Raw genomic sequence first — 21841 nt, 5'->3', positions numbered from 1 at the left:
GTAGTACGAACGTTGTATGTAATGTTTCGTGCATTGTGCCAGATCAGTACGATAATAATCGTTCGAACTAGACTGGCAGCCAAGCAGTCCAGCGGTAAGCAAAACGCAAGTAGCAGCGCCGGCTACGAGCTATTCGTTCAGTTCGTTCGTCGGGTGAAGGACCCAGTCTCTCCCTCTCCCTTTTCCCTCCCTCCACTTCTCTCCCACGTTCCCCTTCCACGGGAAATGATCGTTCTCTATCTAGCCTGCATGTATTTCTCTCGATCCCTTTCTTTCTTCCTCTTCGTTATCCATTCGTCCCTTTCTTGCTTTCCCTCGATGCTTCTCTCTCTGTCCGTCCCCACTGCAGGCCCATCCCCTTGTCACCTATCTGCCTCCAGTCATCCTCTCCCCCTCCCCTTGGCACCCCACTGGTCCGTCCTCCATCACCAGCCATCTCTGCAATTCTACTGCCGCAGTCCATACACATCAAACGATACCACCTGGTTTCTCAAATTGCGACGTCCACTGGATCCAAATGAAATTACACACAATCCTACCAGCTCCCACTAGCTTTTTCATTTTCTTCTTGCTCTCGCGGAATTTAGACACGTTCGAACTGGCAATGAAGATTTTTCACGGTTTTCACGATTCGAGCTGCTATTACCTTTTATATCTTTTTCGAAAAAGTCATTAAAATTTGTCGTACTTTTCGTCGATAATCTTCGCAATATATTATTTGATTATTGTCGCAAAAATAAGGTGCAATTTTTACCTTCATCATTTTAAAGTCAACGCGAAGAAAAGCTTCTATCTATCCTTATTGTATTGATATATGCGGTCTTTCTCTTTTTACAATGCATCCAATGTTTCCTTTTACATTCTCTCAAAGTGAATCGGCTATTATACTTTTGTAATCACTCGACATCTATGGATAGAATGCTGTAAATTCGTGGTCGTAAAATTATATTGCTAAATGAATTCAGTTGCACGAATAAATATGACTTCAAGTCGCGTGCTGCATAACGAGACAAAAGAGTTCCTTTGTATGAAACCGATTTGTAAACTAAAAATCTCGTCAATTCGATTGGCTGATTTATTAATTGATATTCAATGAAAACGTTTTGATTCCCCGTGACTCTTTAAAGAATCCCCTCTCCTCTTTGCGTCAAAAGAAGTTTTATATTACGCTCATAGCTTACATTTCCATTTAGCTTCGATTTCAGAACACTTTAAAAGTTCTTCAATAATTGGACGCACAATATTCTTGAAGATATAGAAAGAATAAAGTAATATCAAAACCATAATACGATAATATTACTTTTGCGCGCGTTGCAATTTCTATGAGGCAAGAAAGAGATTGGCGCCGGGCGCTTCCAATTGCACCAGATCGCGTAATAACACGACTAAGGACTACGTGCATATATCCGTACACGTATACCGCAAAGTCTTCAGAATATCGAAGCATTAATACCACGACGAAACGAAGCCCTCGAGTGTGCGCGTTTCGCTGCAACAATTTCCTTGATCGATAGTTTTGCCAACAAATAGAAACGTTCTCTACGTCTTTCTATTCTCATGAAAATAAAATTCGAGTAATCGAATCGATTATTATAAATCTTTATTATTATTATTTAATTCGATTACTATTTAATCTTATATAATTTTAATGAAAAATGTATTATCGCGATCTAAATTAGTTTAAAATTATTTTAAACGTCATTAAGATTTACATCGTAAAGAGATGGCAATTAGTATATACATAATTTCACTACGCGAGAAGATGTTTCATGATTTCTGAGAACGAGCTAAAGAGCTAAATTTTGGTGTATTCCGTAGTCGATGGTCCCGCGACACTTAAACATTTGCAAAGGCAGGACCGTGAATTGCACGCACGGATAAAGGCGCGACCGTGGCGATTCCGACAGGAATTCCCGATGAGATGGGCGGAAAGTACAAAGGTTCGACGCGCTTCGGCGGTTCTCGGTACGGTGGGCTTCCGGTCGAATTCGGCTAGCTCCGATCGGCCTCGTGCGCACTCGTCTAGGATCGGGCCGCCCAGTGGGATCTACATCGTCAGAACGGGTAGTAGCGGCGCGCCGCGAGACCGGCAGTTTTGCGCCCCGTGCAACGGCCAATCGGCCAGTTCGTCGCCGGCTGTTCGTGAAAGAGGTATTTTCGCACATCGTTCTGCGTTCGCTCTCCAATCGGAGATCTTTTGCATCATCGTCCATCGTCCACCGATTTTGTCTTCGCTAGTTTTTTCCTACTTGTCACCTTATCTATTTTGCATAGTTTCCTAATTTCTATGCTCCTTTCTGCACGTACAATTCTTTTTTCTTTTTTCTTATTGGTTCTGCGAATAATGGAATCTAAGTTTTTTTGTAATAATGTGCTTTATATAAATGACGAATATCTTTTTAAAAATCTATCCGCTATACCATGAATTCGTAAGTGTGTACTATTCGTTGCCACGTATATTGGTATGCGAGCGAATTGTCGAGTGTTTGGTGACGTGTTAAAATGCGGCCATTTCCACCGGCCATGAACGAGATAGAGAGCGTGCTGCGTGAGATAGAGAGTGAGAGAGAAAAAGAGAGCATATGCGTGTGAGAGAAACAAAGAAAGAGCTTAAAAGACATCGATACTTTGAATAAGTTTATAACTCCGAATTTCGCAAGTTCATCGTCAAACACAGCATGTTTGCGAAAAAGATAGATTTACGGATTTTCCGATACTTTTCGTTCTGTTATCAAAATATGCTTTCTTTCAATTCACTTCTTTTTCTTCTTCTTCTTCTTCTTCTTCTTCTTCTTCTTCTTCTTCATTATCATCATCATCATCTTTTTCTTCTTCTGCTTCTTTTATCATATAGTTGAAGCAGCATGAATTCAAAGATTGAAAAAAAGAACGATTGCCGATTGTCACCGTTCAGGTGCTCGAGGGTTAATTCGATTGGGATTTTTGTGGAAAGTTTTTCGTTATATTTCTGGAAATAGTGAAACACGCAATTGAAAAATAAATTAAAAAACGATAAAAAAAAGTAACAAGAATCAGATTTCTTAGTATCCGGGGTACGAATCGCGTCGAGAAAAAATTTGGAGTCGCGACTGTCACGCGTGCCGGCTATTGCTGGTTCAGGTCCGCATATCAGTTAATCTTCCAGTCTTTTGATTTCAATTCTTCAAGAGGAATAGTGATTCAACAGTTTTTTGGTGATGTCGACCGAAATTCGATAGAAGAAATGGCGATTGATGTGGCGAAAAGAAATGAGGAAACGTCACGTAACAGTGGTGCGCTGCCGGCTAACCTGTCGGTTAACCTCTTTCTCGCTGCTCACCGGAAGAGACGAACACGTGCACTTCAGTCAGGTAAATTATTCGCTTGTTTTCGCTTTATCATTTTATTGATACAAGCTTGTAATTTTCGTGGATCTTCGATATCGATTCTTTTGATATTATATTGTTGAAACGTTACAAAAATCGTTAATCACAAATTGAGTAGTTATTTAAGAAACCAACTTTAACGATCAAATCAAAGCGCATATTTTTTACAAAAATTTCGATTTTCTTATTTTGAAATTAATTATCTTTCTAGTTTTTTTTATTTTTTATATTGTAAATTATCTTTTATTTTTAAACTTACGTTGATTCATTCATACATTCATATTCAAAATTATAATTTTTTCAATTGTTTCTATTTTCTTAATTTTATATAAAATTGATAAGATTTGAAATGATAATATCGATAGAGAAAGAATTATTTTTAATAATTTTTTAATAAAAGTAAAAATGTGCGGTTTTCAATTCGATGTTATGAAAAAAAGTAAAATATAAAAAGGAGACTGTTCGATAGTAAAGTACAAAAGACTATTCTGCTGCACGATTATTCGCTATACCACTTAACGGTCGTTTCCTCTTAACACTACTCCCCTTTGCTATTCGTTGAAAACTTGAACCAACCATATTCTTCGTTCTAACGTATAACATGAGTATTATATTGATTTTACGTAACAATTTTAAATTTAGCAAAAATTTAAACTACTCAAGATAAAAATGTAGAACACAGATCAGAATTTAGTTTGTACTATTTTAATTTTCTTTTATTTCAAGCTTATAGCAATTTTTTGGCTATATAGTGATATATTTATCTATGCATGTGGACCTAAATTAATCGTTAAAAGCTTAATCATAGGTAAATTCAATTCTCGATAAAGTAATTTGCTAAATGTAGTTTATAAAATTATCAATTTCTGAGATTTTCAAAAATATAATATATTAAAATTTATATGTGACGGGAAAATATTTGTTCGTCCCGAACGTTATTAATTGCTTATCCAAGAATTTTTAATTTTTTTTTAATAACATAAAAGCGCATGCGCTTTTTGATTCTACTTTCTATTATTATATTATATAAGGATTCTTCAAATAATCCTGATAATTAATCATTACATATTAACAAGTTTTATATCATGCTATTTTTTGGCTCATTTTATTATTATTATTTTTTCTAAAATCTATTATTATTTTTTGAATCATTATTATCATATCACTTTTGATTTTTATTATTAAAAATTTTGATTTTTCATCGAGTTATCACAGGAATAATGATAGGCAGTAATATAAATTTGTTATAACGATGTTATTGCAGGTGTCAATACGTTCGTTAACATGTTGACACATTTCGCGAACACCTTTTGCAAAACATGTAACTGTGTATATTCATATGTTTATAAAAAATTTACTAACGTTTATTTCTAGTTATTTTTTTCACAATATTTCTTATTGTAGTTTTTAAACAGAAATAAATCTTAAAAATAAAAAGCAAAATTTGGTATGTTTGATCATTTTATATATAACAAAACATCTAATAATTTCTACTTATATTTATTATATTATATATTTTCTGATAAATATAATTTTTTGATAAATTGCTTTTATGTTTAAATTAATTTTTGTACTTTCATTATGTTAAAATCTTATACAGAAAATTTGAAAAATTAGGAGAAAATATATTTTATAAGATTAAGCAATCGTGTGTATTTTGTCAAAAGTAAATTTTTATTTAGACACATTTTTCGTAATTGAAACACTTTTCGTATCTGTTTAAATTAAATACTATCGAAAAGTCAATATTTTGGCGATATTTATAGATTGCACGATTCGACGATTTCCATATAAGGAACATGATTTGATTTAACGTTCCTACTAATCGTACGACTCACTTGCGTCATTATCAAAGTCAAACTTTAAGTAACTTTTCACATCTTCTCATTTATCTCTTTTATGTTCAATTATTTCAAATTCTCTTACTATCATAAAATTGATACTTCGCATTTCACATCTTTATTTCCTATAAAAAACTTTTTATATATAAATATTCGCCATTTCTTTTTTCTTGAATAAAAGACCGGTTGAATTTCGAATCACGAAGAAAAAACAAAAGAAATACTTTCTCGAATCGAAGGCTAGAGATGGAGTGGTCTCGGTGAAGGAAGGCAGAAAAGGCAGGGAAACGGGTAGGCAGCGGCCAGCCGACAGCCGGCGAGTCAGTCATGTGGGCCGAGAGAATTCGCCGGTTCGAAGGCGTGCGTTCGGTACCGGGACGGCCTCGTGGTACGCATACACCAACGATGCCTCTATTCGATGTATCGGTGCGTAGAGAGACTCGTATCCATCTCTTTCTCTCTCTATCTTTTATGAGTACTCGAAAAGGCCTCTTGTACATGTGCGCGCTGATGTCAACGCCTGGTGGGTCGCCGTGCCCGACGCTGGTTTTATTTAATCACGCTGCTCTGCCCGGCTGCCGGCAGGCCTGTTGCTAGGCACCCTTCTCCGTCCTACCTCCTACCTCCTTCCCTCGAGCGCGGGGCCCTCCGCGACATGCCCCGCCCCTGTCTGCACCCCCTCCACTCGCTCGTTTCCCGAACATTGCCATCTCTGTCTGTCTGTCTGTCTGCTGCTGTGTATATCCATATACACGTTTTCTTTTTGTAACGATGTGTAAATCGTTCCTCGCTGCGTCTCTCTTTCACGTTTCGTACATTACTGGACACTAGAGCATGGTCATTGGAAAATCTTCTATTTCATGGTGAATCTCTCTATCTGTTCGTTTATCTTTTTCTTTCTCTCAAACTTGTGTGTACACGTATGTACTTTGTGTGGTCTCTTCTGGCCAGTGTGCAGCTGCTTTCGACGTCGCGGTCTACCGATTCGTGGTTTTACGCAGATTGCTGATTCTAGGATTTTCCAATTGCCCTCATACCGCATTGTCGCGAGTTCTCATTACCAGGAGTATTTAATCAGAACAAAAGCATGTTTCTTTCTAGAATTGTATTCATACATTGTTTTGTTGGAAGTTCGGAAACTTTGAAATCGTATAATTTTTTGCATTAAAGATTTTATTTCATTCTTTCTTTGCGTTCTTTTTGATGATCGTACATTTTGATATTTATGTGGTTACGAGTTTATGTAGTCATGTCTTCCTCCGTACCTATCACATCAACGGAATATTGGTATCGAGCTCGTCCAGATGCGTAACTTTCCTAAGAATGCGGGACAACGATATACGGCACGACCAGAATAAAACGCATTTCTTTGTTCGGATTACATTCTCTCTTTTACATGCGTGTCGTGTATATACTTGGAACACCTCCCCCTTTCTGACAAAGAAGCTGACTGTAACCAACGCGATCAGGATGCACATAGATGAAACGAGTTTTCAGTGAGCATTTAATTGGAATGTTTTTGCAATGAAGCACTTTAGATCAATATTAATTTATATAAACCTTTTAAATGAAAGATGGATAAAATTTAAAAATTTCGAGTAACAAATATAATATTTTCATACATGAAAGAATTTTGAAAATATCTTAAGAAGTATGAAAATATCTAATGAATTAAATGAAAATCTTTGAAGACAAGATAAATTTTTCGTTCGTCTCTTCTCGAAAATTTTTCTATAGTCTTGATACACGCGTAGACTCCATCTGGGCAAAATGAACGGAAATGGTATGTGAATCTCGATGACGTCAACCATCGCGTTATGAGAAAGAAAGGAGAGTGTACATTTAAGTGGAAAGAGAGAGGATCGCATTAGGGAGGGGGAAGAAGAAAGAGAGAAAGAAAGAGATTGGCAAAGTAGCTTGGTTAAAGAAAGAAAGAAAAAAAGAAGAAAAAGAAAATTCCTAGATCTCTTTCTTCTTGCAGCCGGTTTCGCATAGACGTCCTTGAAATTCGTGAGATCGGAGAACAATCGACTATGGGCGTTCATCCGTGCAGGATGGTCCAGTGGCGCCGACTAGTCTCGATTGCGCCCCTCCATATCCATCTCGTACTTCGTTAAGGACCCCTCCATTCGGGGAGGCAGGTTTAGTTTAAGGTCTTCTCTGTCGTTTGCTCTCTGCTCCTGCTGGCTATCGTGAACCATTCCGACCGTCAAGGACAGTTCAGTTCAGTGTCGGGTAAAGAGGGTCAGGCACGTAGACGAAAACTTTCAAGGGCAGACGAGACCCCTCGATTCTCGCTGTCGCGTAAATTCTCCGCCTGTGCTGTTGGATCGTTTGTTCGTGTATGTGTGTATATGTGTCTCCTCTCTTCATCTTCAGTAAGTCTTGATTCGGAATCATTGCACAGTAGATTCTCTCTTGGTAGGAATTTCTTTCTTCTCTTCTTCTTTTTTTTTCATATCGACTGACTCATCGTCTCGAAATTAACCAATTTTCTACTGTACTGTTTCGGATATAATTAAAGACACGGTTGCTTGATAAATAATTTGTTCACCTTTCTACTGTGCAACATATCGCTACAACGTTCACAATGAAAGAATCGTTCTTTGTCTTGCACAATCGTTGGTCTTAGTATTTTTTTTTTTTTTTTTTTTTTTATGTAAATATGGATGCGTCATTCATCATGGGATCATTCATTTTTGACACGTGTAAATTAAAATGAGAAATAAGTAAAAATTTTTTGCTGTTTCTAATTTATCCATATTAAAAAAAATTATGCATATTTTGCCCGATTTGTGGACTTTTTGTGGAAGTAAAGAGAGAAAGAGGCTCGATAAACTACTCGAGACTACTCTCTTATTTTATTTTTGATTTATCGAATATTTTCCAATATTTAAAACAAATAATAATCATGTGAATTTCGCTCGTGTGATTCTCAAGTAGTAACCGATCACTCCTCCATATTTGAGGGAAGAGTGTAGGCTGAAAGAAGCCCAAGTGAAATGATAGACGATGTGCGCGCGGAAAGAAGCATCGAGAGAAGAGAGAACGGCTATTTTTAACTTTCTGCCAGTCTTTTTCTCTCTCTTTCTGCACGTTTTGGAACACACATCTGCGTTCCTCTCGTTCAAATAGCACTGATGTATCGACTAGTCGAGTTCTTGAAACTCCTGTTTGAATTATTGAAAATATTACGAATCAAAAAGCACATTGAAGTACGTAAGTCTTTTCAAATGATTTTATCACATGACATTTCTCAGTATTTTCATTTTAAATGGAATTCGTGAACAAGATGATAGCAAGTTCTCTTCATCAATGTTATTTTATCGTCATTGATAATCTCTGATCAAATCTCAATGTGCCAACACTTTATTAAAATCTTATTCGAATTTTCAATTTGTTGGATTTTTCTTTCTCCTTTTCTTTGAAATGCAAATAGAGTAGATATATCGAACATTATTATCGATTTAGTATAAAAATTCAATGGTAAAGTTCTATTTATTTTTCGCGCAAATTGCTTTTCGCAAATTCACATTATAATTATCTACACATTAAGAAACTTAAGTAGATACAGTAGCAGTTTAATTTCTTACTAATTTTATCATTTACGAGAATTTCATATTCAGTTGAAATTGATATTATATGCGATAAATCGATGTAAACATGTTAATGCTATTTATCATCCATAATGCAAGACTTAACAGAATATTTTTTCATCTCCAATTTAACATTTTCTCAATAATATATTATCAAGATTATCTATTATAACTAAAATTCAAAAACATAAAAATCTCATAACCACGGCTTCGAAATCAATATGATCGACCTTTTCCCGTCATTATGTCAACGGAAGTTGACAGAAAACAAACGTCGGATAATGGAATTTTCCATTGTTCCAGTGTCGAGTTACATCAGCAAATATTGTCCAAAATCGAGCTGCCTACTCGAAGAACTACGCAGCGTTCCTTTCATATAAGAATCGATTAGTAAACGTGTAACGGCCAAACGAGACGCGAAAGAATGTACGATTCGCGAAAACAGTCGCATTGCCGTTAGATGAGTCACAATTCTCGACAAACGCCTCTGTTCAACGAATGCATCGACTTTCACGGATGTGTATAACCGCGTGAGTTGGTCTCTTCTACGGAATCTTGACTCATCCACCGGACTTACAGCGGAAGTTTCTTAACGGTCGTGACATGGGCTCATTCTGCACAGAAGGTATATAAGTACATACAGGTCTCGACGTCAGACTTCCGGTAAAGATTATGTCGAAGTCGAAAGGTCTGTTTTACTCGTTAAGCGGGTTCATCGAACGTGTGTACGCGATCGATTTTTACATCGTACTATCGGACTCTGATTTTACGCACTGCACGCTTTGCAAATTCCTGCAGAAGCTCGTCTCGATGAGGGAAAAAGTTTCATTTATATGGTAAAGGTTCGATATTGGATCGATACCGATATTAGATATCGTAAGGAGACCACCGTGCTAGTTATCGCGGACAGGCTACAACCGGTTTCGTACTTCGGTCGACGAGAAATAATTGCGAGACACGAAGTACGAATTCACTTGGTATTGAGATTCAGACAGTATTCAAGCAATCGAGATTATCGATGGCGTATAGTATGTTAGATGGTAACAATGTCGGAAGGAGTGGCGGCGGCGTTATTGGCGTCGATGAAGCCGAAACACGAATCGGGGATCGCAGAAATGCCATTCAGTCGGCTAACAATGGATCGATGCATTCTCTATCGAATAACGAGGCATTCAAACGACAACTAGTGGTATTTTCGCGTAGTTGATACGACGGATCATGGCTTGTCCTTTCGTCTCAACAAAATTCGTTCGTTTAAAAAATTCGCTAGAAAAATTTGCGTGTCTAAAATATATGCCGGTGGTGCAATATTCTAATTATCCGCATAACGTTCGTGATCAAAGGTCCGATGACTATCTTTGAAATAACCCATCGTGAGGAATAATACTGCAGTTTAATATCGAAGTGCTCGGACTACGATTTTTTATGTTACGTACACTTATCGGAAACATCACGATAATGTTATTATTTAAAATCGCCGCTTAGGTAAAGTTTAGATAAGACTGGGGGCCTATCGATTAAATATATATCGTGGCTTTTTATGGAAATGTTTCGGTAAGTCCAACAATCAAACACATTTTAAATTATGACTATCTTAAATCGATCGAGTGTAATCGGAAATTTTTGAAAAACTTCTGCTTGCAATTGATGCAATGAATAAAATGTGGAAAACTTTCTAGAGAAGATCTCTTATTATTAATTACAATTGTATTTATTATTGTGTTATTACGCAAAATATTTAAAAATTCCATTTACTCGAGCGTTTTTGCATTTCTCTACTTGCAATTGTGATACTATTTATCGTACCATGATTGTATGTTAGTGGTACGATAAATAGAGAGAGGAGTAGTTGGAAGAGAATTTCCAACGAAAAAGACGAACAGTTACACGCGTCGTACTGTACGTAGCGGTGTAAACGTGGTGGTTGCCTTCTTGGTTGCCGGCGTCTGCAACCTTGCCCTCTTCCATCCCTCCCCCCTGACTTTCATCCCCTCCATACACCCTGCAATCCATTCGATCCTTTCCCCTTATCTCGATCCAACGCTGTCGCGGTTCTCTTCTTTCTTCCCTCCCACCCTCTGTCTGGCTCCTTCGCTTTGATTCATCGAAGTCCTCGCCCCTCGCCTCTTACCCCGCAATCGTCGACGTTTCCCGGCCTATTATCGTCACTCGTCGACGAAGAACGGGAAAGAGGGAACGCGACGGGAAGCAAGAGGGGAGACTTTCCTTTACCTCCACCAACGAGTGTAGGAGTTTCAATGTCACGATGCGTCGGCCACTGCGAAGGAACTACCGCTCCAGGAATATTACCATTCATCAGATTCGTGTAATCTCCGTGCACGTTTCGCGTCGCCTTGTTGTTAATTGGCTTATACATTCCTTCGCGTCTTTCATTTCGTTTCAATTTCTTTCGTTCGTTTCGTTTCTTTTGTACGTGTAAGAAATCGGACGACGAAAATAGTCCTCTTCGATTTAGTGCTCGGACAGTTCTACTTTATGGAAACGTGTTACGCATTAACAATTTGATTTAAAGGTGGTAAAATTGTGCGAAATTATCAACTCGAGCCTTATCTTTTATTGACTTTTGTGAATTTCTCAACTATCTTCCAATTATCAAGAAGTTTCTGTAGCAACAGATGATACGAGTTTAATCATCGATGTTATACGTTAATATTTGTGTGAAAAGTTTATATTACTAAGCAGTGATATTTTATGTGACAAGTTTAGATTAGCAATTATCGTTGTGAAAATTGAGCGTATAATTTATTTATTATAGAGATCCAAAATGCAACGTGGATTTATGATCGAATTATACGAAAGTGCATAATGTTGTGTAACGATTGCGAGAAGAGAAATCTAAGTAACTAAGCATCGAGTATTAAAGACTTTGATCGTTTCTTTATACGTGTATATTAAACGTTTTTATTTATACGTTTTTCTTTCGATGACGCTCCTTCGAGATATTTACAACAATTTCTGCCATCAATCGGTTTATTTATGCAACGAATTAACTGGAATATCATAATGTAACGAGTATGTGTCGATATTTCTCTGACGTGTCAACGAGTAACGAGCAATGTCATGCACAACTCTCATTGGGACACAAATGGAATCCTAACCTATACGTGGATTAATATCAACTGGGTTCATTGTAAATCTATGAACTTTTTTTTGTGTAATATAAATTTTATTTTATAGCATTAAAAGATATAGTGATTTTTAATGATGTTTTATAATTATTATTTACATCACAAAAGAAAATATTTTTTTTTGAAGAATCGCGTATTTCACTTAAAATTTTTCTGTCCGTTCTTCGAATATCTTTTGTCAGTCTATTTGAACAAAATTTTAGAATCCCATATTTGTTCAGGCTAAAAAGAGATATCTCGAGACCCACCTTTTAGATCACGTCATGTCTCATAGAAAAAATTTTAGAGATTTAGCTACCTGCCACAATGCAACATCTGCCTGTCAAGTTTCCTTTCCTTGATAAATCCTGCACACTGGTTTCTAACCTCTATTGGGAGGTCTCGATTTATTGTTAATCTTTTATGGTACTTGGTCGTTTTCGATGAATGCGAATCAGCGTTTGCGGAAAGAATTTATTGTCGGTTTTTCTACAAAAAGGAATTTTTCACTGCTACTTGCTACGAACATAATATTATCATTTCAATCTTTACACATTTCTGTTTTGTTAAACGGACAATAACGGACCACCTCGTAAATCGTACGTCTTATTGTCACTCAGCTTATTTCTTCTAATCGCGATTGAACTATCGTTAAACTATCGTTTCTTGCATGCACTCGAATCTTTATTTCTAAATGCAGGACACGCTGTCGCAATGTGGCGCTGCAGTCGCGTAATTTATCCGACAGGATTGTTCAGAGGAAATGTTACTTGTCGTGCGCAACGCGCGTTACTCGGGTACTTTAGGCTGTGCCAATTTCGAATCAGTCAGGTACCTGAAGTAGCGCGCGCTGCGGCGAAACTGGATCATCGCTTTTTTCGCTGCAAAATTCAGTTACCATCAAGACAAGGAGAGAGGAGAAAAGAACATAATGGAAGAAGAAAAATGCGAACAATCTGGAAGAGAGGAGGGAAGAACTGGAGGCTGCATGTTAATTGTACTTCATCAGGTGCTCTGGTGAACTCGATACCCGGCACCTGTTGGAGCGCAATTCATATGACTGTGCCCTGCTACCTTATTTCGTCATTGCAAAAAAAAAAAAAAAAAAAAAAAAAGATCGATCATCTTAAACGAGGATGAAACTTGAAAAATACAAGTTCGATATGAAACTTTGATCGTTACGTCCAATACGAGAAGAATAATTATTGTGATACGGATGTTCAAATTTTGAATTCACGTGTGACGAATTGATTCACAGAAGGACATGTATATAAATTTATTACGAAACACGTATTTAAGATTCGCACGATGATTATAAGGCGACTGAGTATTATTTCCTATTTCCTGAATATTACCGCCCGTTGAAAAATGCGATCGTTATTATCGATACAGTGTCGGTTAATGGGTGCGATTTAATTTTGAACGCGATCCTCGTTTAATCGGTAAATAAAATTAACCGGCGCCCTGTTGTTAGACGTGGATGAAACGTTGTTAGACGAGAGAGTATCGTTTCTCTCTCGATGGGTAAAGGAGAGGAACCGTAGCCTCGTAATGTCGCGAACTAATGGGATAATGACGTTACGTGGGGTCGCGTGGCAGCGTACCGAGCGAAAGAAACGAGAGAGAAGATAGAATGGGAAAGGAGATGGGGGCGGGGGAGGGGGAGGAGAAGGAACCGGAGTAACACAATTATTCGTCTATTTGCACGGTTCCAATAGCTTCCAGAAGCCTCAGAGCGTTGAAAAGTGCCTATTTGGACCGAGTTACATTCTTTTTATTTCGGTCAATAAACTTCCAAACTTCTAGTCACAAAATCTGCAATGCGTATCCGAGAAAATACTTACCTTCGATTGATCGCAGTTCTCGCGTTTTAGTTTATCTTTAATTCAATATCCTTATGATCGTTTATTATTTTTAATGAATCTTAATGATTTTTTTTTTGTAAGAATACGTCATCTATAATTTCTACTGGTAACACGGTATCGGTAAAGATGACGCTCTTAAAAAATCTGAAATGAAGTTCTCCAAAGGAAGTACTATTTACCAAAAAATCATCACATTTTATTTTTAGCGAATATGGTATAATTTGTACAGTACACAAGTTATGGTAAACGTGTCAATTTTTTCAATGCTTTAGTTATTATACCTAATAGATAAGCATGCAAATTTACGTAAGAAATATAATCTAGCATATAATATATATATATATATATCTAGAATTTGATACAAGACACACCCAATTTTTAATTTTATCGTTGAAAAAATTAAAAACTTGACAACACTTGGACAGATAAAGCATTGAATCATGTTGTGTCACCCGGCACAACACTTGATCAGTAAATATAGCTAATGTCCGTGAAAGACACGTCTACACGTATGAAATAAATTAAAGTGGTATTAAGAGTCAATAGACCATGCAGAACCGTATCAATAAGCTTTAAAAACCGACAGGTTATATAAAGACTCGTGTCCATAAAAGAGTTTTATATCATATTTCCGGTTTATTAAAGACAGATTATGAACTGTCGTCCACATTTAATTTTACAATCTTATTCTTTCTTTTTTCCTTTTAATCGTTCGATATTTGTAACTATAATACAATTTTGGCGAATTGATGAATCCAATTTATTTGGTATAAATCGGTTTTTCGAAAGCAAAAAAGAAATTTTGTTGATTAAGAGTAAATTTCCTTTTCTTTATCAGAATATTAAGAATTTATATAATAATCATGCATTATCAGAAAACTATCCATCATCATTCTTAAAACGATATGAAATTTTTAAACTCAAAGAGAATTAGTTTTTTTTTTTTTTTTTTATAATACATAAGTATATTCCTTATGCAAAACTGTACGAATAAAATTTTGCATAAGAAAAAACGCTCGATTAATGGTAGAAATAAAATTAGCATTAACGAAATTCGTTATATTTTTGTTAATTCTTTTGTAAAAGCATCTCGTCTCTGTGTTGGAAAAAGGTGGGGAGATATATAATTATATATATTGAAAATGTTGTTGATAAAAATTGTATTCTTATAAATAATATTGTACACCTTATACAACATACACGGTCATAAAATGTTTAATTTACAGATTGTTAATAGCTGACTCTTGGTCAACGAAGGGAACCATCAGGTAGCCGAACAAACCTTGAAAAAAAAATCGACAACAATATTTGCAAGAAAAAAATGTGACACAAACGTTCTTCCGTCGTAAATAATAAACGCGCAGTGCCTCTCAACTCGAATACTTGTATCGATGTAACGAATAAATTAATAAACGAATAAAAATAATTAAAGAAGACAAACGAGAAATTCATTTCACTGATCGTATCTACGTGTGTGTGTGTGTGTGTGTGTGTGTGTGTGTGTGTGTGTGTGTTTGTAAGCTTATCTGTATAACTATATTCATCCACTTCGAACTACCTATCCTTTTATGGTATTTCCTTACAATACCATATGGTTATGATATATTTATGATCATTTGAAAAGAACGTTCTCTAGATCTAAAAACATTGGGGAAAAAAAAAAAAAAATGCTTTACGACGGTCACCTCAACTGGCATATCGGCGACTGTAGGAACGCGCCGTTTAAATTGATCCTGTTCAACCTTGACTCGATAGCTTTCAAGTTATTTTCACGTTGCTTAATGGGCTCGACCGAGGACGTCGGGCCTTTCGGTGTTCATCACGCTCGAAACTCTCCGTTTTGCAGTTCGCCGTGTACAGTTCGCTAGCGCGATCAATAACGTATCTCTCGTTCGTGTGTCTCGGTTGGACCAGCTATAAGCAATATGGTCTAAATAGATTTCGAATAAAGAAATTCGTCCTGCCGAATATCTGTTGAAATCGCGTCGATTTCGCGCGGCCGTGTTACATATTCATTCGAACACGTAATCTTTTTTTTTAAAAATCATTTCTAAAAAGAGCCACGGATTATATTCGAAAAATCGGTGAACGACGCTGACAAACGAACCGCAAGTTCTCGTCGTTTCTCGACCGGAGGAAATTCGATCTCGATTCGCGGGTGGCGATTCTTTCTTTCTTCCCCATTATACAGTTACGGAATAAGTAATTCGGAATGGGAGGACATTATCGGTCAAACAGATTTCGAACGTGTCGTTGCAATTTCCAACGAATAATTCTCGAAAAAATAGGATTATTCATTCTCGTTCGATTTCTCATAAATGTTTTCTCGTGAAAAGATGACGCTATCCCAATCTTTCGATGGATTCTCGCGAGAAATTTTCTCTCACGTGTCATTCGCGCGAGCAATTTCGAACGGGAACATGTTTCCCGAGAAAAAGGAGCATGGGACAGAGGAAAACGAAGGAGAATGATCAGAAGAAGAAGAAGAAGAAAGAGATCGACCACCGCCCTTGGTCGACACCGGTGAACGAGTGTGTAAGAGAGAGAAATAGAGGAGGGGGAGGGGTAGGAGGAGGAGGAGAGGCCGTCGCCGTCGGCGTCGGCGTCATTCCGGGCTCCTGCTGCAAGCCTTAGTTCGAGGCGGAGGGCGTCTTGGGAGGCTGGAAGGGGTTCCATTTCAGACACTCCGGATCGATCTCTTTGTAGACGGGTCCTCGTCTCTTCACCCTCTCCTTGTAGTCGTCGATCACGTCCTGAAATTATTTCAACGGTTCTCCACCGGTTCGCTTCTCTCTCTTTTTTTTTCTCCCCCCTCCCCCCTTCTTCCCTGTCCCGGGACACGACTCCCTCTCGTGGAAATCGTTCGTTTTTACCGAAACACCTCTCCAACAATCGTGTACCGGGGAAACGGTATCCTACACTTTTGATCCTTTGACGATTGACATTTCAACCCCGATTATACATTTCAACCCCCCCCCCTCCCATTAGCATTTTCGCCTCCGCTAAGGCGAAAGGCATCGAACGGAGGAGGAAAAGGGAAGGATCGTTCGTAATCATGCGCAATACCCGTTTCCCCGTTGCGTATCCCCGAGTGTTGTTTGATTCCCTTCGTGGATTCCCTGTTCAACGTAATTTATGCCCGTATAACTTATATACATACATATGTATATATATATATATATATATAAGTTTGAAACAGCGAACGTCAACCTCGCCCGTGATTTCGTTCAAAAAAAAATATTCGTGAACGATCCCTCTCTCTCTCTCTCTCTCTGTCTCTCGAGGTGGTCGTCATAAATCACGTGACACGATGACACGGAGCAGTTGAAAAGGGGAAACGCGAGGCTCGCCATCCCCTGCGAGGCACGAGGGGAGAGGAGGAATCATCCCTCTTTCCGTTGGAACTGGAAAATTAGAATCACAATGGGCGACTTACCTGTTTCTTTAGAATGATGTGCTTCCCCTTCCAGTACTTCATCATACCGAGGGCTTGCAGAGTGCTCACGATATCGTAGGAATCGATGGCCATCTCCTTGCTGATATCTGAAAGACAATACACGCGTGAGGCGCGTGACGAATGAATCGGCTTAACGAGGGGAGGGCTTAAATGCCTCTCGAGTACGAGATCCCGTACTCGACGGTTTCGGTTCCGCGCCGCCACTCTTAAAATAACGCGTCTTGTAAATCGGTCAAAAGCGTGCAAGGCGTGTGCGTGTGCTCCGCATGGCCGGTATTGTATTACCTTTGACGGAGAGTTCCTTGCCCCCGAAGTTGCAGAGGTACTGCAGCAAAACGTCCTTCCAGTAGCTGCGATACGAGATCAAGCCCAGATCCGACAGAGGTTTTTCGGGGGAGCCAATCTTTTTCTCCACTCTGGTCAATAAGTAACCTGCGCAAAACGCGTTATATATTAAACGTATTGCGTAACATCGTCCATCCATCCATCCATCCATCCATCCGTCTATCTCGTCCGCTAGGAATTTGTTCCTAGCGTGATCGATGAGGGAAGGTGGAGGGAAAGAGGTCAATAGACGACAGGTGAAACGTTCACCGATCGATCACGCGAATATTCTAATCGATCGGACGATGACGTTCTCTCTCTCTCTCTCTCATCGTCGCCAGCCAATGAATTTCTCCGTTCTGCGTAGGACAATGCGGAGGATTTCTACGAGATTGTTATCATTTCCTCCCGTAATATCCTCTCGTTACTTTGCCCACTACATTACGCCCTTGCGCACGGGCCACTGGACAGACTATGAAATTCCAATTGCACGAGATACGTCGAAGCCGCATAGGTACATGCGCGCGTTCGTGTGCACACACATAATACACGTCTCTATCCTGAATCGACGCCACCGCTATAAGCCATTTCTAGTGTCAGTGACCGACGAAGGATGAAATGCCGCGGCGCCAGTGCCGTATTGAAAATAATTTCAACTTCGCCTATATCCGAGCCAATCTTCACGAATTACACGTGTACGTACGAATATAGGTGTGAGAACTCGTCAAAGAGAGAGAGAGAGAGAGAGAGAAAGATTATGGGGAGGGCGATTAAATTTCCCACGTGATAAATTTTCCGAAAGGAGATAACTCTGGGAACTCTTTTTTCGAGTATACGGCACTGGCGATGTCCGGATGCTTCTGGAGTCTGGTTGAATGCCCGTCACGCCTCGTTTGTTCGATGCTGTATCCTACGATGCTGTACGATTCGCAAAAAAAAAGAAAAAAAAAAAGAAAAAATTGCTAGAACTAAAAGAACGGAAGAAAAGAATTGGCGAATCGATTTCGAATCTGTTCCTACTTTCGGCCGTTGCAATTAGACCATGTCCGATGGCGATACTTTCGGATTATCGAACCACGATATTCGAGTTTCGAAACGTGGAATGGAGGGACGAACTATTCGCGACGAGCCAGTGGACGTTTAAGGTTTCTCATTCCTCGCGTATGAACTAATTAACTAATTAAATAAATTGCATCAGCGATGCGGGACTAGCCTAAAGAGATTTCTCCGTTTATGGGTCATCCGTTATATTTGTAAGAAGCAGACACGCGCGGCTTGTATTGATTTCGCATTGGTATGCCGTTACTCTTAAAAAGACACGCGAAAGCATTGATCCGAGAATATTCCAGCTTCGTCGTGCTCGTTTCAATGCCATTTAGCATAGGCAAGTTTAGCGTGGAAAGTGCATAAATGCGAAAGAACTCGCGTTTGAAAATAAACGATCGATATATTAATATTGTCTGTCTGTTTTGTTTGGAAATAGTTCTCGATGTATTTTTATATACATATGTTTAAAAAAAAAATAAATAAATAAATAAAAAAATAAAATACAAGAGCGCGAATATTTTTTTTTTTTCCCCCACCAAAAAACCGATCAACCACGGTTCTATTTTACGCGTGAGATAGCGATGGGTTCTCTTCCGTTTCTCAGACACGTCGATGTCGGTTTCCAGAACATCCGGAAACCGTAAAGTTCAACGACCAGCAGTGGCCAGGCGAAATCCTCGCGGAAGCATCTCCAGTGAACAGCAACGTTCCCGAAATAACCGCGGAATTCTCATTACCCGAATAATCGAGGTCGAGACGATAACAGTGTCTCGCGATTAAAGGGGAAAGAAAAAGAGGGAGAAAAATCAGAGACGCGGAGATGGGAGGAGGGAGGAGGGAGGAGGAAAGGAGAGGAAGAGAGATGATAGCCGCCAGGTGTCGGGTAAGAGAAGGTAAAAGACGGTAAAAGGAAGGCGAGACGATTTTTACGGAGTGTATCCGAGGTAGTCCACGAGGACCGGTCCTGCGCTGGGATTATTCCAGGATGTCCCGGAGGCTGAGGGGTTCAACGACCATCCTTTTCCTCCTCCTCCTCCAGACTCCTGAGCCAGCCGCACAGCCTTTCACGGACGGAGAGAGGACAGTCTATCCTCGCCACCCTCTCCCAATTCTTTTCCACCACCTTCTCGTCTCTTCTCCTTCCCTCCCTCCCTCTCTCTCTCTCTCTCTCTCTCTCTCTCTCCGTCTGTCCGCCTATCTGTCTCTCTCTCTCTCTCTCGTTTTTCGCGTCCCGATTCTACTACCAGCACGCGTTCTCTGTTTCTCAGTGGCGCGACGATAGGTTTGGGAAGGCAGCGACGCATTCATTACGCGTTCGTTCAGTTTGCAGAGTTTTGGGATCGGCGCGGAACCGGGCGGCGGTGGTTGGAGGTGGAGAAAATCGAGCACGAGGAAAAGCAACGGGAAGGACGACGAGAGAGAAGAACGAGGAGACGAGGAGGAGGAGGAGGTGCCGTCGAAGAGGAAGCGGCACTAGCGACGGTAGTAAGCAGAGCGGAGGGTGGAGGACGGTTCGGCGTGACAGCGGCCCGATAGGGGAAGCTTCGTGGACTCTCGTCCCTCTCCTCCGCGTGCCGGCTGCCCTACGAGGAGGAAAAGGGCGTCGGTAGCCCTGCCTGCCAATCCTACGAGGCTCCCGTGGGGCGAGGTCATCGGAGGTCATACGATCGCCAGCCCTACGCCGCTTCCAATCGAACCAGGTGGAAATCGCTCTAGGGCCGACCCCCGTTACCTGCCTTCTCCTTTTCCCTTTTCTCCTCCACGAACAGCCCGAGGAGGACGCGCAGGGTGTGTCTGACGATTCCGCTTAAAAAGTTCGCCGATCGATCCCCCTCGAACGTGTACCGAGATTCACGCGTAACATACATTTCCTCGGTGGCTGCCGCCACGAGACCCGTCGAGCACGTGGCCCCGATTCGATCCGCGATTTCCCTCCGACGCGAGGGGAACACGCTTAGAAAGCTTTTTCACCCTCCTCCCACGGCTATCCAGCCAAATTATAATTCTCCGCCGGAAACTTGGAAACTAGGAATTTTTCCATGGAACAAGAACTGCATCGGACACACCCCGCACCGCAGACGAATCTCTCGTCCGTCCGTCTGTGTGTATGCGCGCGCGCGTGTGTGTATAAGCCAACATCAGGTAGCGGCGCGGCAACGGCTAACCGTACCGGGGTTTGTGGGGGTCGATCGATGTGGCGAGACGCCGGGCGTCGCACTTTCCGCTAACCATTCCACTCCAACCTACGTTCTCCACTATCCGTCACCACTACTACCACCGCCAATCTTCCCACCACCATTTTACCACCACCACCACCACTACCATCATAACCCGCCATCTCTAGCACCGGCAGCTACCACCACCGCCGCCACCACCGAGTCCAAGTAACGTCTCTCGCGCCGCGGCGGCATCCCCTGCGGAAAAGTTGGCAGGGCTAAACCCTCCCCCAACCCCCGATTCCCAACGACTCTCGTCCACAGCATAGTACGTCGACCCACAAGCCCACCCACCCACCCACCCACCGGTTTGACGCGCTACCACCCCTACGCGCGCGCGACCCATACTGCCTCGGCATCAATGAAAATGACGTCACGGCAAAAAGCCCACGTTTAATTATCAACGCTACGCTTCGCGGTGTATACGCCCGGACCTCCCCGAGAGGGCTTTCGAGTCGAGCGACTTTACGGAGACGCTGCTCGTAACTCACCGCCGTTGTACTTTTTTTCCCCTCCACTTTTTTTCTTTCTCTTCTCCATTTTTCCCTCTCCTTTTCACTCTCTTCCTCTCTCACACGCGCGTAAATAGGGGACAACGATGGGAAACGAACCGTTCTCGTTTCTTTCTTTCTTTCTTTCTTTCTCGTTTTCGCAATCGTCGAGGATTGAATCGAGAGAGACACGCGAATCGATCGGCGTCTTAGTTTCTCTCTCTTTCTCTCGCGCATCCTCTTCGTCCTATCGTCGGATTGACTCCGACCATTTATCGAATTAAAGAAAAAAGTCGATCGAATCGGCTCGTTCGTTTAACATCTATACGACAGACGGATATCGTTAATTGTTGTTCGAGGGATGAGGGATGGATAAATAGGCGTTCTTTTTTAAAAAAAAAAAAAAAAAAAAGGATCGTGGTTTCGAAGGCAATGTTGTTGAGGGCATCAGCCGCGGCTGCGGTTGTTTAATGGCGGAAAACCTGGACGACGAGAGGCTCGCTCGAGGAGG

At 40.3% G+C, this 21841-nt stretch overlaps 2 protein-coding genes across 3 annotated transcripts in view; one reads left to right on the top strand and one right to left on the bottom strand.

The window, feature by feature from the left end:
• The first annotated feature begins 1921 nt into the window (after nt 1-1921).
• On the top strand, nt 1922-15235 carry LOC105735754 (uncharacterized). The gene is made up of 4 exons (XM_086904015.1): nt 1922-1940; nt 2027-2151; nt 3146-3350; nt 15022-15235. The coding sequence occupies exons 1-4, from the start codon at nt 1922-1924 to the stop codon at nt 15027-15029; spliced, it is 357 nt and encodes a 118-aa protein (XP_086760141.1). The 3' UTR covers nt 15030-15235.
• The window catches only part of chm (lysine acetyltransferase chameau), a 23562-nt gene continuing 16659 nt past the window's right edge, over nt 14939-21841 (bottom strand). For both annotated transcript variants that reach the window (XM_086903529.1, XM_086903530.1), the window contains exons 11-13: nt 17538-17684; nt 17232-17338; nt 14939-16548 (exon numbers count right to left, since the gene is read on the bottom strand). In XM_086903529.1, the coding sequence (XP_086759655.1) occupies nt 16426-16548; nt 17232-17338; nt 17538-17684 (377 nt within the window). In that variant the 3' untranslated portion in view covers nt 14939-16425. The remainder of the gene's footprint in view (nt 16549-17231; nt 17339-17537; nt 17685-21841) is intronic.

This window comes from Apis florea, unplaced genomic scaffold (genome assembly GCF_048593485.1).
Source record: "Apis florea isolate Af1SG1 unplaced genomic scaffold, ASM4859348v1 contig_2293_pilon, whole genome shotgun sequence".
NCBI lineage: Eukaryota > Metazoa > Arthropoda > Insecta > Hymenoptera > Apidae > Apis > Apis florea.
The sequence above is the reverse complement of the archived record's forward strand: the minus strand, read 5'-3'. Positions and strand labels throughout refer to the sequence as shown.